Source organism: Malus domestica, chromosome 02 (genome assembly GCF_042453785.1).
Source record: "Malus domestica chromosome 02, GDT2T_hap1".
Taxonomy (NCBI): Eukaryota; Viridiplantae; Streptophyta; class Magnoliopsida; order Rosales; family Rosaceae; genus Malus; species Malus domestica.
Window position 1 is genome coordinate 16,702,743 of NC_091662.1, and position 16,043 is coordinate 16,718,785.

Below are 16,043 nucleotides of genomic sequence, written 5' to 3' on the forward strand. Positions count from 1 at the left end.
TTCGACCATTTTATTATTGGCCAGGTATGAAAAGGGAAATTGTAGAATATGTAAGTAGGTGTATTGTTTGCTAGCAAGTCAAAGTAGAAAGAAAGAAGCCTTTTGGGCGGATGCAACCACTTCCCGTTCCTCAGTGGAAATGGGAAGATATAACTATGGATTTTGTGTATAAGCTTCCTCGTACACGAAATGGATTTGATGGTGTTTGGGTGATTGTAGATCGGCTTACCAAGTCAGCACACTTCATTCCCATGAGGGAAAAGTATCCCCTGAATAAATTGGCTAAGTTGTTCATTACGAAGATTGTGAAGTATCATGGAGTTCCAGTGAATATTATCTCTGATCGAGATCCAAGATTTACTTCTAAGTTTTAGGTAGCTTTTCAGGAAGTTCTTGGTACGAAACTGCTTTACAGCACTGCTTATCATCCTCAAACCGATGGGCAATCAGAGAGGACTATTCAAACATTAGAGGATATGCTGAGATCTTTAGTGTTACAGTTTGGTGATTCTTGGCATGATCGCTTAGACTTGATGGAATTTGCCTACAATAATAGTTTTCATTCGAGCATTGGTATGTCACCATTTGAGGCACTTTATGGTAGAGCTTGTCGTACGCCATTGTATTGGTCAGAGGTTGGCGAAAGAGTGTTAGAAGGCCCAGAGATTGTGGATGAGACTACTCAAAATGTTCAGGTGATTAAGTCTAACCTGAAAGCGGCCTAGGATCGACAAAAGAGTTTAGCAGATAGACATGCTATTGATCGAATATATGATGTGGGTAATTTGGTATTCTTGAAATTGTCACCTTGGAGAGGTGTAGTGCGGTTTGAAAAGAAAAGCAAGCTAAGTCCTAGGTACATAGGACCTTATGAGATCACTGAGAGGATTGGTGAAGTCACTTACAGATTGGAGTTGCCTCCGGAGTTATCTAAAGTACATAATGTGTTTCATGTCTCGATGCTTCAACATTATGTTTCAGATCATTCACATGTGATTCCTCCTCAACCTTTGGTGATTAATCCGGATTTGACGTATGATGAGGAACAAGTGACTATCTTGGATTGGAAAGACAAGGTTCTAAGGAATAAGACTGTGAGCTTGGTAAAAGTATTGTGGCGGAACCACTCAGTAGAAGAAGCTACTTGGGAGACAGAAGATCGAATGAGAGAGATGTATTCGAGGTTGTTTTATGAATATTAATGGCTTGTTTGGTTGCATGAATTTCGAGGATGAAATTCTATAAGGGGGGAGGATTGTCACAGCCCGTCCCATGATTCTTTTTATCGAGGTTGTGAAATGACGAAATTATCCTTGACGAGTGCTAAGGTAGGTGTGTGACATATTATTGAACAATGCATTTTCCCTAAGTTTTGGAAAGTTTGAATTTTGATTAAAGGTTGTATGTGTTTTGTGTGGTTAGGGAAAGAAGTTGGACTTGTTTTGGGATGGACCACACACACACACACGGGATACCCTCACCTCGTGCCCTCTCTCTCTCTCCTCCTTCTTTGTCACTCTCACTCTCTCCCTCTCGAAACTGTACGGACCGACCCAAAAACCCTTGAAACTTCATGGATCGAAGTGGAGATTAGCACCATTGTGTTCGTGAGTGCCCTACAAACTCAAAGGTTCCATTTTCAGGTAAGAAACCCTTCGTTTTCACGTTGAAAACTCAAGGTCCGAATTGAGTACTATTCATGAACTTTGTAATGGTTGGTTTTTAGGACAATCCAAGCTCATAGTGAGCTCTAGGAAGTTCCCACGAGCTCGGGGATGTTCGTTTGGAAGTTTTGGACGTCGGGACACCCTAGTTCGAAGGTGGCCGGTTTTGGTGAAGTTTCCCGACGTGATTTTCGAAGGTTTTGAGACTCCAAAGAGGTATAGCCTTCTTCCCGTCGTGATTTAGGACATTTTGGTGAAAATTTCATGGAAATGGTTGAGAAATGATAGAGAACAATGAGATTAAAAAATCTCCAATTTCCGGCAACCGGAAAAACCAGTCCGGCGACTGGAGGAAGAAGATGACGCGCGTGCAGCCTCGAAAAATTTTTCTAAAAATATGTCGACGTCCGTGATGTCGAGTAGGTCACTGTGGTATATTCATATACCCAAATTGAGCACCGTATGAGAAGTTATTATGAATTGTCGGTTATGTGCTTTAATTAACGTTTTTATAGTTGTTTCACATATAGGTGATACCTATCCCGAGGACGAGCGCATTCAGGGACGTCACGGGGGTTACGACCCTTCGACTTACCAGTGAGTGGGCAGTATTTTATGTATTTACCTATATACTATTGATTTTTCCCAGAAATTTAATTTAAATGAAGGTATGTTTTTAAAATGCCATGCATGCATATTGTGAATTATATGAATTAGTAATTGATGCATATATATGTGAAATGGTGTTGTGGACGCACAGGTGAGTATCAGGTGAGTTTTATGTTATTCATATGGTTTATTGATGATGTGAATTGCGTTGAGAGCTCATAACCTGCACCCCTGGTGTTAGTGCTTATATTATTCACCTGCACCGCACGCTCACCTTGGATCCAAGTAGGTACATGTCGTACAGACCATGAGAGGGTTCTGACATGCTAGTCGTACAGATCACTAGAGGTGGTTCCGACTGGTAGGTGACCTTAGATTATGGGCACAGATGATTGATGAGAGAAGCACTAGAGCGTATTATTACACCATTCTTGTCGTACAGACTACTTCAGGGGGTTCTGACTTATGTGTAGAGTAGTGCCGTACAGCTCACCGTGGTGACTCCGGTTGGTTTGGATATTGAGCTATGGAATTAACCGTAGAGGACCAACTGCAGGGTCTCCGGTTGATTCATTATGTCACCTGTTATATTGATGCATTCTTAATTTGTTATTGACATTTATGGCATGACATATTTTCTGGGTTTTGATAAAGAATTGTGATTTGAGATATACGAAGATTATATGCATATTATGTTATTTTCTGGGAAAGTATACAGGTTTTACAGCGAGGGGTTAGAAATGTTTTAAATGAAATGTTTTTGAAAAACTTTGGTTTTACTGACCCACTCAATTTTGTTTTGCGCCCTTCCAGGTTCTAGTTAGCAGCGTTGGTGGCCCACGAGGATTCCCACGGCGTACTGACAGACTACATAAATGTAGGACTCACCTGCGGGTGTTGTAATTTAGTTATGGTCCTACTTGACTGCACCTAGTACTTGTGCTCTGAATTTGTGTGTTTCACACTTAAACTTACTCTAGCACGTTACTTGGTTATTATTGCTAGTATTTGGTTTTTGTTTATTCGTATTTCTCTTATCTATTGCTTCCGCCTTGCACTTTTGGTTACGTCACGCCCACGTGACGGCCAGCACGCCTTGATTCTAGGATCGGGGTGTGTCACAAAATGCGGCACGTTTTATAAAAATTAGATGGGTACATTTTATATACAAAACCATGGGTTACATTTTACATAAAAAAATAAATAAACAAAGGGTACATTAAATTTAAAAAATGGGTACATTTTGGATAAAACTAAATAAATAGATTTTACATAAAAAGAATGATACGTACAAAACAAACAAAAAAATTGGTACATTTTGCATATAATAAAGTGGTACATTTTTAAAGAAAAATGGCCATGTTATAAACATATTATGAATACAAATAAAAGGTTAAAAAATTATGAGTACAAAATAAAAGTTTAAAAAATATGGGCACAAAAAGAAATTAATATATGTGTACAAATTAAAACTGAAAAGAAAGTTGGTACAATTTAAAAAAATATATATTGCAAATTAAAAATGGGTATAAACTAAAAATAAAAATATATGATACAAAATTTAGCAATAAATATAAGTACACCAAATGTAACGTTTCTAACACTAAATGAATATATTTAGAAATACAATTTAATTGAAAAAATTATCTTGACATGTAAATATTTTATTATTGAAATAATTAATGACATTTATTAAAACCTAAGGACTTTGATTAAAAATTGAAAAGGAATAAGATTTTAATCAATGAAGTAGAAAAAACATGAATATGAACCTAATTTCTACAAAAGGAAATTACCAGCAGTTCTACTCCATGTCGGATTATGAAATCATGTCATTAGCAATCTATATATATATATATATATATATATGAACATGAATATTAATTAAAAGTGAAATTTGAATAGGAAAACCACCTGACATTGGGTTTCCTTTTCCTAGTTAGAAAATAGAAGGCTTGGCTCCCAAGCAACCGGCGCAGTCCTACTCCATGTAGGATTATGAAATCATTCCATTAGCAATGTGTATATATAGGCATAGGCAGAAGCCAATGAACCACAACAAACGATCAACTCTTGCTTTCTTCTAAATTGTAACCCGACAGACACACAATTATGGCACTTTCCAGGTTTATCTTTGTTATTTGCTTACTGTTTACCGTCTTCTCTTCAGCCGCCGCACAACCGCCATGCATGAGCCGTACCTTCTCCAACAAGAAAACCTTCGCCGCATGCAGTACTCTGCCCGTTTTGAACTCGACGATCCACTGGAATTACTACCCGTCGACAGCCACGGTTGACATTGCATTCACACAATCTGTGGTGAGTGACTCGAGATGGGTTGCATGGGCCATAAACCCTACGTCCACTGGCATGGTCGGTTCACAAGCCATTGTCGCTTACAAAAGAACCGACGGAACTATTACTGTTTACTCTTCACCAATTAAAAGTTACGGGACACATTTGGAACAAGGGAATGTAAGCTTCCCTTTGTACGACGTCTCTGCGGTTTTTGAGAACAACGAATTCATCATCTTTGCAACCATAGGCCTTCCGAACAATGTCAGCGTTGTGCACCACGTCTGGCAGCAAGGACCCATGTTTGGTAACACCCCCGGAATGCACTCGCTTTCAGGACCCAACGTGCAATCCTTTGGAACCTTGGATTTTCTTTCCGGGAAAATTGAAACAAGCAAGGGAAGTACTTCAACGTCCGCCTTAAAATATGCGCATGGAATTATCAATACCATCAGTTGGGGCATACTTATGCCCATCGGCATAATCGTTGCACGGTATCTCAAGACAGTCGAAGGGGCTGATCCGGCATGGTTTCATGCTCACAGAGGATGCCAAATGCTGGCTTTTCTTGGAGGGATTGCAGGGTGGGGAACTGGAATTTTTCTTGGCTCTAAATCTCCGGGGATTCAGTACAAAGGGCATAGATGCATCGGCATCACTCTGTTTGCCCTTGCCACGATTCAAGTAGCGGTAGCTCTTTGTTTGAGGCCGAAGAAGACAGACGAGAATAGGAAATATTGGAACTGGTTTCATTGGGTTGTGGGGTATGGAACAATCGTCCTAAGCATCGTCAATATTTTCAAAGGATTTGACATATTGGAGCCGGCCAACAAGTGGAAATTTGCTTACATTGCCATCATCGGTACTTTGGGATGCATCGCTGCAATCCTAGAGCTACGAAAACTAGGCTCTTTCCTTTCGAGGTTTAGAAGCAATCGAGCTGCAGGGCAAGAAATAGTCGAGAGTACTCAAACAATAGTGTAACTATGTACTTTTATTTTTATTTCTTTGGTTGATTTTTTTGTAACTGAATACTTACATTAAATAGTTGGTTTCTGTAACACGTATGCACTTTTATATCAGTATATTTGTTACATTCCATCAGCAATTGACATTTTTTGTCTGGGTCGTTATTAAAAATCCAAAAAACATTAGAAAATAAAAATGTCAAAAACGTAGAAGTTTTCTAGTATCTTATTGAACGGCAATAATTTTTTGGTTCGCAGGTCAAACAATAAGCATGCTTGTTCTCTGCTTGATAGCCAAAAAGAATGCATCTATTTCATGCCTGCTTTCCACTAGACCAATCTCTAGGAGTTTTCCAATTTACTTCTTAAAAGGAGTTCATATATGTTGCACGTGCTTATTTAGAACCAAAACTACAGTTCACTGTAGTTTGGTAAAATTGCTCCAGTTTGAGGATTTTTTTAATTAAAAAACCGATAATATCTAAATTAAGTTGGCAGGGCGTGAGCAAAGCCTTACAAATGGCTACAGTTTACGGATTGGACTACAATGCTTACTTCCATTTAAACGGTCAAATCTGAGAGTCCTATCCGAACTGCGCGTCCATTTTTATCTTTCACAAAAACCTTAGCCCCTTTGGGTTTTTAGCGCCTAAAACCCCCGGATTTCTTCACTTCACACCTTGAGCCATGGAAGCTCTGCAAGCTTCCCTCCGGCAAGTCCCTCACACCCAATTCGAACCCGACACTGATAAAATCAAACGCAGCCTCACCAAGAAAGGCGTCCACCCAACTCCCAAGATCCTCCACACCGTCCGCAAAAAAGAAATCCAAAAACACAACCGCAAGCTCAACCGCCTCGCGGAGGCGGATTCATCTCCGCCGTTCTCGCAGACCCAAAAACAGGCCTTGGCCGAAGAAACCCATTTCCGAACTCTCAAGCGCGAGTTCAGGGACTTCACCAAAGCGGTCAAAGCGAAGAGTGGCGGCGAGGAATTCATGGTTGGGAGGCCTTGGGAGGGGATTGAGAGAATTGGGTTCCGAGAGCTCGCCAGTACTAGTGCGGAGTACGGCGGAGAGAAGCTGAAGAAGGAGGAGGTGAATGCGTTGAGGGAAATGTTCGAGGCCCGGAAGCTCGAGGAGTTGAAATGGGTGTTGGATGATGATATTGAGATGAAAGAAGAGTGGTTCAATGGTGAAGACAGGGTCTGGGACCCTTCTAAGCGGCGGAGACGTGGCGAGGGCGAGGTGATTCAGTTCCTTGTTGATAGGTATGTATTGGGGGTTTTGGTTTTGGAATGTATTGGTAGTGGTTTTAGAATGCTGTACTATCTGGGGTTTTGTCAATTTTGGGAATTTTGTTTATTTTTTCTTGAGGTGGTTTTGTGGGCAGGCTTAGTTCTACCGAGTTTTCGGCGAGGGACTGGAAGCTTTCGAAGATGATGAAACAGTCAGGGTTGCAGTTCACTGAAGGTCAGACGCTTAAAATTCTTGGAGGACTTGGTGCTAAGGGATGTTGGAAACAGGCATTGTCTGTTTTGGATTGGGCATACAACGATAAGGGGAATAAACATTACAAAAGCAGGTAACTTTATTTGGTGAAAACCTTGGTTACTTTCATATATGTTTCTTCAAGCACAATTTATCTATATCCACTTGTGAGTTTGGAAAATCTGGCCTGAATTGAACTACTAAAGGGTCTTAAAATTCAAAAATTGAATAATGGAAAGAAGCTCGATTGTCATACGTGCCAAGGATGTCATCCAATATGTCAAAGGTTTTTGTTGGCTTTCTTTCTGGGATAGATTTGATGCAAAAGCAAGGATTTTTCTTGTGCCGGAGCCATATTTAGGAACATCAACCTGTTCACGCAAACAAATAATGTTTTAGATTCAGAACAAACTCAACCTTGATTTTGGGAAGGATTAAAGTACCTCAAGTGGGTTGTTAATTGTTTGGTAGAACTTTGATGATTCTGTAGTCATGTACTGAAAACAATGAGATGAAATACTGTAGTGCTTTTGTTATAGGCAACAACTTTTGGCTTGTGAACTACTCTATTGAATCTTCCAAAATCTTTTCTTTTACAGCCTTTGCTAATTTTTGTATGAAGTGTGCATATTGGTGTGTGACTTCACTGACTTGATATGCTGCTATTGGCTCAGTTATAAATCTACACAGATCCGTTAAAGTACCCTCTTTTGTGTTGTTGACAAATTGATGCATGTTGTAGGTTCGTATATACAAAACTTTTGGCAGTTCTTGGGAAGGCACGAAGGCCCCATGAAGCTCTTCGCATTTTCAATCAGATGCTTGTGATGCCTTGCTCTTATGCAACTATTTTTTTGAATCCTCTGTCATACTTTATAGAGTTTTATTGAATAAATTCTTACATGCAAGTCATTCAGGGAGATTTCAACATATATCCTGATGTTGCTGCCTACCATAGCATTGCGGTTACACTTGGTCAAACCGGTCTTCTGAAGGAATTGCTGAAGATTATTGAATGCATGAGGCAGAAACCTTTCAAAGGAAATAAGAGTTTGTCTCACACGAACTGGGACCCCGTTGTTGAACCCGATGTCATCGTGTATAATGCTGTAAGAGAGCAATTTTATGTTTTGCACTGTCATTCCTTGTCATAGATTAATCTCTGTGTTGATGCGATTCTCTCTCTCTTCCAAATTGGTTGCCAGTTACTGAATGCTTGTGCTCAAACCCATCAGTGGAAGGGTGTATCTTGGGTCTTTAACCAGTTGAGGAAGAGTGGCCTGAAACCTAATGGAGCAACGTATGGACTTGCTATGGAGGTAATAATTGGATAATGTCATGTATTAATGCGTAATCCTTCAAGCAAAGGTCTTTTTTGTTATGATCTAAAGGAATAGAGAAATACAATGATTCAGGGGTCGAGAATAAAAACTTAAGTCTTGATTTGAATTATTTGTATTCCCATCAGATATTTGTATATATCAATTATATTGCTAGCAATGTACGTCTTACTCTACCAGGAGGTGCTTGTTGTTTTAAGGTAATGCTGCAATCTGGGAAATATGACCTTGTCCACGAACTCTTTAGGAAAATGAAAAAAAGTGGCGAAGCTCCAAAAGCTCTCAACTACAAAGGTAATTCTGTTTGTATCTCATGTGGTATGAGTTGGATGCTGTATCATTATTTATGCTCTTACATATGATGTATCATTTCCCAGTTATTGTCAGAGCTTTTTGGTGTGAAGGGAAAATTGATGAAGCAGTGGAAGCAGTTAGGGATATGGAACAAAGAGGAGTGGTTGGAACAGGCAGTGTATATTATGAGTTAGCTTGCTGCCTTTGCAACAGCGGCAGGTGGCAGGATGCTCTGACAGAAGTAAGTTTCTTTCTCTGTGGAATTTAGGTCTATTGTGACTGGCTTTAATTGTTTACATGTGGTGTAATCAAACTGTGCGTGATATGTGGATGAAGAGTCTTCGGCAGGATTGTTATCCTTGCTGCAGTTCCTGCCATGTTTTTTGTCATTCATTTTCTTTTTATCAAGTTAGGTTTTTTTTTTCTTTCCTTGAATGAGGTGGATGAAGGAATAAGTTTTTACGCTGGGGTCCTCGTACTGTTATGATTGGTTTATTGCAAATATAGGAAGTTTCTAGTGGCACAAGTCATACACGTTTGCATTCAACTATCTACGCATTCCAGATCATCAAGAATTGAAGCATGGACAATTAATTTATAGTGTAGTTGTCGTGGAATAGATGATGTTCATTTCTATAAATTTTGCTTGGTTATGTTTACTACTATGTGTTCCTGTGTAGGTGCTTTGAATATTTTTAGGTGGAGTTGTTCCTAAAACAATTTCTTAAGGGTGCATTTATATAACAACGATCATTGTGAGTTTGCAGAGATATGTTTGGCACTTGATTAGACATTTTTCTTTCTACATAATAAGCAACGTCTACCTTATTAACGAGTTTCATGTATGTGGGGTGAGCTGAAACAATATTCAGCTAGCTATGGCATGAAAAAGTAGCACTTGACTCTTAAGTTTTCTTTAATACCTACTGCAGGTTGAGAAGATGAAAAAGGTAACAAATACTAAACCTTTGGAGGTCACCTTCACAGGCATGATAACATCTTCCATGGAGGGAAGACACATTGATGACTGCATATCTATATTTGAACACATGAAAACCCAGTGTTCCCCTAACATAGGGACCATAAATGCAATGCTGAAAGTCTTTGGACGTAGCGATATGTTTTTCAAAGCTAAAGAGTTGTTTGAAGAAATCAAAACGGTTAAACCTGATTCTGATCCGTTACTAGACGGAGGTGGTACTTCCCTTGCCCCCGATGAGTACACATATATCTCAATGCTGAAGGCATCTGCCAGTGCTCTGCAATGGGAATACTTTGAACATGTGTACAAGGAAATGGCTTTGTCTGGATATCAAATCGATCAAAGTAAACATGCATCGCTACTTGTGGAAGCATCCAGAGCTGGGAAGGTAAAGTACATAGCTAACGGCCTTTATTTCTTCGTCTTCTTACATTGAATTTTTTTACAGTGTCCAGTGATAGTGTTCATCTTTCCACTAAATGCACCTTGTTTGGAATGAAATCCAAGAATTTATTGAGGTATTAGGAAACATGTAGATCTCCTTTTGATTCTTCTCGAAAGCTCTCGACTTTTAAATTCGGGTTTTTGATTTGTTTCTTCTTTTTCAGTATCCCTATCACTTGTGTGGTTTTGCGGTCTTATTTTCTGTAACCACTGGATGAGTCGGGAACTTATACTTCGTAATCTGTTTGATGCAGTGCCATCTACTCGAGCACGCATTTGACGCAATTTTGGAAGCTGGAGAAATCCCCCATCCGTTCTTCTTCACTGAAATGGTATTTCAAGCTACAGTCCGGCGTGATTATAGGAGAGCCGTAACCCTGGTCAGCGCCATGGCTCACGCCCCGTTTCAAATCAGCGAAAGGCAGTGGACGGACCTTTTCGAGAAAAATGGAGACGCGATCAGACAGGATGGTTTAGAGGAACTGCTGGATGCTCTAAACAATTGTGATGTAACATCGGAAGCCACGGTCATAAACTTGAAAAGATCACTGCTTTCTCTTTGTCGGTCTTACAGATCAAGAGGCTTACCAAGTTCCGGCTATTTGGGCAGTGGAGCCACAGATACATCATCCTCGGTCGATAGCAACGAGGGATTTGATGGTAACGAACTGGTTATTCCGAATCATTCTTTGGATTCGGTTGATGGTATCCCCAAGCCGGGGAGGGATCATCTTGTTGGTGAGAGTACTGATGTTCCTTCAGATGAGTTTTCTGTTGGTAAGACTCGCACCAGAAGAGATATCGACACGGTTAGGTCATTGGATTATGTTTCAGATGAAGATGGAGAACACTCAGACGTCGATGAGGAAATTGAAACACTGGTAAATGGAGTTGATTCTCACGACTCGGATTTGCCCGCGGCAAATGAAATACTGGAAGCTTGGAAGGAAAGAAGGAAAAGGGAAGGGATACTCTTCCCCTTTCAACAAGGACACAAGTAAGTTTAGAATTTCATTTGAACCAGATCCCTTCAGAAAGATGAACATCTCAGATTTCAATTTAGCATATTTCTGTCAATGTGTATATAAGAAAAGTATTTTGGCCTACGACTCTCAAACTCAATGTATTTACAGATGCATATATCAAATTTTATGTTTCATTCTTCGGGAAACTTTCCTAAGGTGGGTGTGTGCATGCGTTCGTGAGAGAGCAAATGTCCAGTGAAAATCTCTCATTTTCTAAGAATAGTAATTCTCCTATGCACTTACACAACAGCGACAACTGCAAATGCACATAATTTATCTACCTTGGCATGAAAAACCCGCTCTTTCCTTCGCTTGTGTTTACTCATTGTTTAACTCTCTGAATCAGAAAACCTTTAAGCTTCTTACATGATACCTGCGACAAGGGAAGAAAGAAGGTTCACAGACAAAGCTCCCACGTTCCAAATATACAATCCCAACCTATTTACACTAGATACATGAAGACTGCACCAGCGTATCGGCATCCCACGCATGGTTCTTGCTCAAGAATGAGTTAACCCATGTGAGAGTTTCATGTGAAGGTCTGCAAAAATAGGAGTACTAGATTAGTTTTACCAAAATAATTTTTTATACATGAATCTTTGCATGATAATATATAACCTTGGAGCGAGAAATCATGAATCTTGCAAGTTTATTTTAGCATGAAAAAAACTAGTATTTGCATATCACTATACAACGCGCTAGTGGATAAAACTGTGATCTTTCAGTAACTTGACAAGAATTCGAGCGGCATTTATCCAAATATTGGCCAAGCTCACAAAATTCAAAAATTCAAAAGTCTACACACATTTTATGTTAAAGGTCAACTTATGATGTGAAATTGCTTAAGAGAACTTTACCAAGTTTTCTACACTTCAACGCTTTCATTGCTGCTTTGGCAAAAACTTGTGCTGCTTCTGCTTCAGCTTCTGCCGCCTCCGCCTCCCTTGCCGCTTCTTCAGCTGCTGCGATGGCAGCCTCTGCCTCTGCTACCGCCTGTGCAGCAGCAGCAGCAGCCTCTTGTGCAGTCATGCTTCTCATCTTGGTTAAATCTGCATCTACTTGGGATTTAGTAAGGATGTTGACGTCACTCTTATCTGTTCTTGATGAATCCTTCTGCTTTCCATCGGGAAGCAATGCTGAAGAGCTTCTTCTTTTTTCAGAAGTTGCTGGAATTCTGTATCTATGCTTTACCTACAACACAGACCAAAAAAACAAATTCCTTATATATGACCGCATAATTTTTTTTTTTCATTAAGAATGTCTATTCCTATTATAAACTTCGTTTTTGGTGGGAAGTAAGTCCTAATTCATACACATCCACAATTGTGAGTCTTATCAACTTAAACCCACTGCTCAATCCCATCCTACATCGCCTAACATTCCGTATCCTTGTTTACTACGAAATCTTAATCCTACTAAAGCTGACCTAATTAATCCGGAACTAAGATTGCTTAATAAATCCTAACCCTATTGGGACTAGATAAAACAATAAAACATAAAAGGGAAACATGAGAAATAAAAAAATAGCCAACCCAAGATGACTAGAACCCTAGCCTAATTGGGTAAAGGACCCAAGTACTCATGGAGAGCCTTGTTCCCTGGTTGAAAAAGACTCGTCCTTGAGTCTAAATCGTCGTCACCAAAGACTCCATGAGAAGCCTGAAACTGGATTCTTCCTTTCCAAACAAAGAGATTTTTTTTCAATACGAGACCATTTTTTGAGTATTTATGTTTGTTCTCATGCATCGCATGCTACATAGAGCTTCAGTATGACCTTAGACATAAAATTCTAGTATATATTGGCATCAATACATTTTTCAGGCTTACAGGCCAAGGTTTCTTACATCAATCAGATAAATGCAGTCTCAGTCCAAACATACTACAGTAAATGTGCTCTAAGATACCAAAACTTGAGAGGTTAATTACCTTAACCAGCTTTCTGTTGGTTGTCATATGCTTTAATTTTGATGACAGTAGCTTTTTTAGGTTTGGTGGTGCCCAATATTGCTCCTACAAAATGAAAAGTGATAATGTCAAAATTCCTCCAAAAGATCAAGTATTAGTAAATGAGTTATCGAGGAAATTTGAGATTGACAGCGAAATGATACATAAAACATAAAATATGAAGAAAGCATGCACTCTCCCCTATTTTCAATCCATTCATTGTCTACTCATTTGCATCCAAAGATGACAGAATTATGTACTTTAGTTTGACTTGTTAAATGTTTGTTATTTAAACACAAAATATTTCTGAAAGTTTTTTATGAGACGGGTTTCCAAAACTATGAATGAAAGACTCACAATAAATATACCTCTATGTACATAACAATTGCAGCTCTGTCAGAACCCCCTGGCTCCTTCAAATTTGTAATAGCTTCTAATATAAGGTGATCCAACCTAAAACCAACCAGAGGAGTTTCCATAGAGCTAGTCAATAACCATGTCAAGAAAAATACGATAGCATGTCATAAAGTACAATGTTTTTTTTCGCCATTTTAAAGGAAGAATGATGTGGAGTTGTCTCAAAAAATATTTTTGTAAATGTAGAAGGATATCAGAAAACTGCCTCGCAAATTAGTAAACGTAACCGTACTCATATGCCAACCATATCAACAGTCTTCACTTAATGTGACCTTTACAGCTATGCTTACATACAGAATTCCTATTCTATTGTTCAGGAAATACAAAGTGAGAGCATAGAGTAAGCATGAAACGAAAAGGGATTGAGAAAAAAAGGTAAAATATATTTCACAGGACTGTTCATACCTATCACAGAACTCCTAAAGACAAAAGATTATAGATGCAAGTGATAAAATTCATTTGTACAACATTAACATTTTCATGCCATTCGCTTTACGGTGACAATATTCATGAGTACGAAATTTTATAGAAATAAGATAATGAATTGAGGGTCAAAATAACAGGTACCGTTGATCCTTAATGCTGACCAGTTATTTGACCATTATCCCGTTAGATCAAGATTTTTCAGATCCAATTCTCATCACAAAATGAATGTACATTCAATATCCATAAAATCAGTGGAGATCTAACCTGGAAATTGGATGTTTTGAATCTTTTGATTCAGTAGTCTGCGACTTTCCACCAGAAATGGCAAGAGGCTTAGCGTCAACCACCTCTTTATGACTTTGGATTATAGTGCTCACAGCCAAAGGGTTATTGTTATTCTCATGTTTAGGAGTTGGTAAGTTCCTTTTAAGTGCAAGCTTAGCCTTCTGTCTAGAACCCCATATTGCAGTCACATTTATGTTTCTCCACTTGTCCTATCCAAGGAAACAACTACAAGCATTATTAAACAAAAACACAAAATCTAACATTTACAACCAAATCAAGCATGAATCTGTACAGCACTGTTTTAGGATATGAAAAGAAGAACCTATCCAGCTCAAATAATAAACCCTTAAATCCGAAGAAGATTTTATAATCCACCTTTTTCTATATTAGTTTAACAATACCGACTAAGGCTAAAGTCTCGAAAATGGATACCTTGAGATCAACATTTGAACGCAGATGTAAGATAGTATTGAATTCTGGATCTGTCAGTATTGTGCGCCATTTTCCTGCCCCATGTTTAAGTACTCCAGCTTTAAGGGCTTCTTCTTCTTCGGAGGTCCACTTCTGCTTAGGAGCACCCATCAACCGAAATCCAGAACCCTTCCAGAACGAAATCTGCCAACTCAATTTCTGCACTTTTCAGAACTTCATAGATTATCAAATTTTGAATAGTAAAAAGCTTCAACTACAATATAGTAACTTAAAAGACCAACAATTATAATTTTACCATAATTCCCCCAACCCAATATAAATGAATATACAAGGAGGTTAAAAAAAAAAACCCTACAGTGAACTTAAAACCCCTGTTGAATTGAACTCATCCACTAAATTATATATTCCGTTTTCAAGTCATTTTTTTCTTCTTTGATTAAAAAACGATATTGGAAAATGCGATCCGAGGCTCAAGGCAAAAGAAGTAGAGGAAGACCTAAGAAGATTTAAGAAAAGAAATGGAATACTTAGAGCTAACGAGAGACTTGACACAATGTTCTAGCCTCAAATTACAATTAACTGTACAAAAATTCCAACTGGGTATATCAATTTAATAAAAGGTTACAAGCTTAACAATTTATCATTTTTTACTTTAAATTCTGTCTAAATCCACTAAATTTCTGAACTTTTACAACAACTTGAATTCCATCTCGCTCACCTCAACTAAGAAAATTCACATCAATTGCATCAAATGGCAATGCATGTCGGCAACTCCTGCACACACAAAAAACCTCAGAATCTAATTCTCATAATTACAATAAAATACGAGTGAGATTTAAAAAAAAAAAAATGAAATTCCGGCAAGTCGCCGGTAAAAACTGAGAAGAAAAAAGAGAGAAGGGAAGCAGAGGATTACCGGATCGCAGAAATCACCGAGGAGCTGACGGAAAATGTGGGCAGCTGAGAGATTGGCTGGAAAATCCGAAATTTGAAGAATCTGAGAATTTTACTAAATTCATATAAATATTTACATGAATTTTATTTGATGGACTATTGGTGTTCAAGTGTGCTTGAATTTTGTCCGAAAATTAGAAGGAGAAAAATTGTTGTAATTGAAATTCTTCCATCGGTTTTGTTTTTGTGTCGCTCGGCCTTCCCTTTTGAGATATGGACAGCCGGGCCTGAGGGATGGGACCCGCCAAATGGTTAATGCTAAATGCTAATAGGGGTCTTCGGTTTCTCTAAATTATATTACACCCCTCATTTCAAAAGCACTATACACTTTCACCCCTATAGTTTTTTTGTGTTCCTTTTCTTTTATTCTCTCTTTTATTTTTTGGGTATTTTTCCTTTTTTGTGTTTTTTCAATAAGGAAGTTAACCAAGAGCGCGTTCTTTTGAAACGTTTTATTTGAGCAAAACCTTTTGTGT

The 16,043-nt window shown here is 38.6% G+C and overlaps 3 protein-coding genes and 1 long non-coding RNA gene across 6 annotated transcripts; 3 read left to right on the forward strand and 1 right to left on the reverse strand.

The window, feature by feature from the left end:
* Positions 1-2,185: 2,185 nt before the first annotated feature.
* On the forward strand, positions 2,186-3,295 carry LOC139190431 (uncharacterized). The gene is made up of 2 exons (XR_011574672.1): positions 2,186-2,261; positions 3,087-3,295. It is a non-coding gene; the product is annotated as an uncharacterized lncRNA (long non-coding RNA).
* Positions 3,296-4,385: 1,090 nt separating this feature from the next.
* On the forward strand, positions 4,386-5,552 carry LOC103404307 (cytochrome b561 and DOMON domain-containing protein At5g47530-like). Its single transcript, XM_029098341.2, has one exon. The coding sequence runs from the start codon at positions 4,386-4,388 to the stop codon at positions 5,550-5,552; it is 1,167 nt and encodes a 388-aa protein (XP_028954174.2).
* Positions 5,553-6,057: 505 nt separating this feature from the next.
* LOC103404129 (pentatricopeptide repeat-containing protein At5g67570, chloroplastic) lies at positions 6,058-11,255 on the forward strand. Its single transcript, XM_008343000.4, has 9 exons — positions 6,058-6,804; positions 6,927-7,118; positions 7,767-7,848; positions 7,942-8,133; positions 8,230-8,343; positions 8,565-8,658; positions 8,742-8,899; positions 9,591-10,028; positions 10,339-11,255. Exons 1-9 carry the CDS (start codon positions 6,224-6,226, stop codon positions 11,083-11,085), a joined length of 2,598 nt encoding a protein of 865 aa, XP_008341222.2. The 5' UTR covers positions 6,058-6,223; the 3' UTR covers positions 11,086-11,255.
* Positions 11,137-15,753, reverse strand: MYBR19 (telomere repeat-binding factor 2). 3 transcript variants are annotated; one of them, XM_029107810.2, is made up of 8 exons: positions 15,530-15,753; positions 15,332-15,387; positions 14,614-14,796; positions 14,161-14,390; positions 13,422-13,506; positions 13,036-13,119; positions 11,967-12,300; positions 11,137-11,650 (listed from the first exon to the last, which is right to left on the reverse strand). In XM_029107810.2, exons 3-8 carry the CDS (start codon positions 14,761-14,763, stop codon positions 11,610-11,612), a joined length of 924 nt encoding a protein of 307 aa, XP_028963643.1. In that variant the 5' UTR covers positions 14,764-14,796; positions 15,332-15,387; positions 15,530-15,753; the 3' UTR covers positions 11,137-11,609.
* Positions 15,754-16,043: the final 290 nt, after the last annotated feature.

Excerpts from the sequence above, each read along its gene's own strand:
- MYBR19 (XM_029107810.2), bottom strand. The coding sequence starts at position 14,763 with ATGGGTGCTCCTAAGCAGAAGTGGACCTCCGAAGAAGAAGAAGCCCTT. Across the intron at positions 13,120-13,421 it reads CAATTGTTATGTACATAGAG|GAGCAATATTGGGCACCACC; the intron begins GTATATTTATTG and ends TTCATTTTGTAG. Across the intron at positions 12,301-13,035 it reads CCAACAGAAAGCTGGTTAAG|GTAAAGCATAGATACAGAAT; the intron begins GTAATTAACCTC and ends TCTGTGTTGTAG.
- LOC103404129 (XM_008343000.4), top strand. The coding sequence starts at position 6,224 with ATGGAAGCTCTGCAAGCTTCCCTCCGGCAAGTCCCTCACACCCAATTC. Across the intron at positions 8,344-8,564 it reads CGTATGGACTTGCTATGGAG|GTAATGCTGCAATCTGGGAA; the intron begins GTAATAATTGGA and ends TGTTGTTTTAAG. Across the intron at positions 8,659-8,741 it reads AAAAGCTCTCAACTACAAAG|TTATTGTCAGAGCTTTTTGG; the intron begins GTAATTCTGTTT and ends ATCATTTCCCAG.
- LOC103404307 (XM_029098341.2), top strand. The coding sequence starts at position 4,386 with ATGGCACTTTCCAGGTTTATCTTTGTTATTTGCTTACTGTTTACCGTC.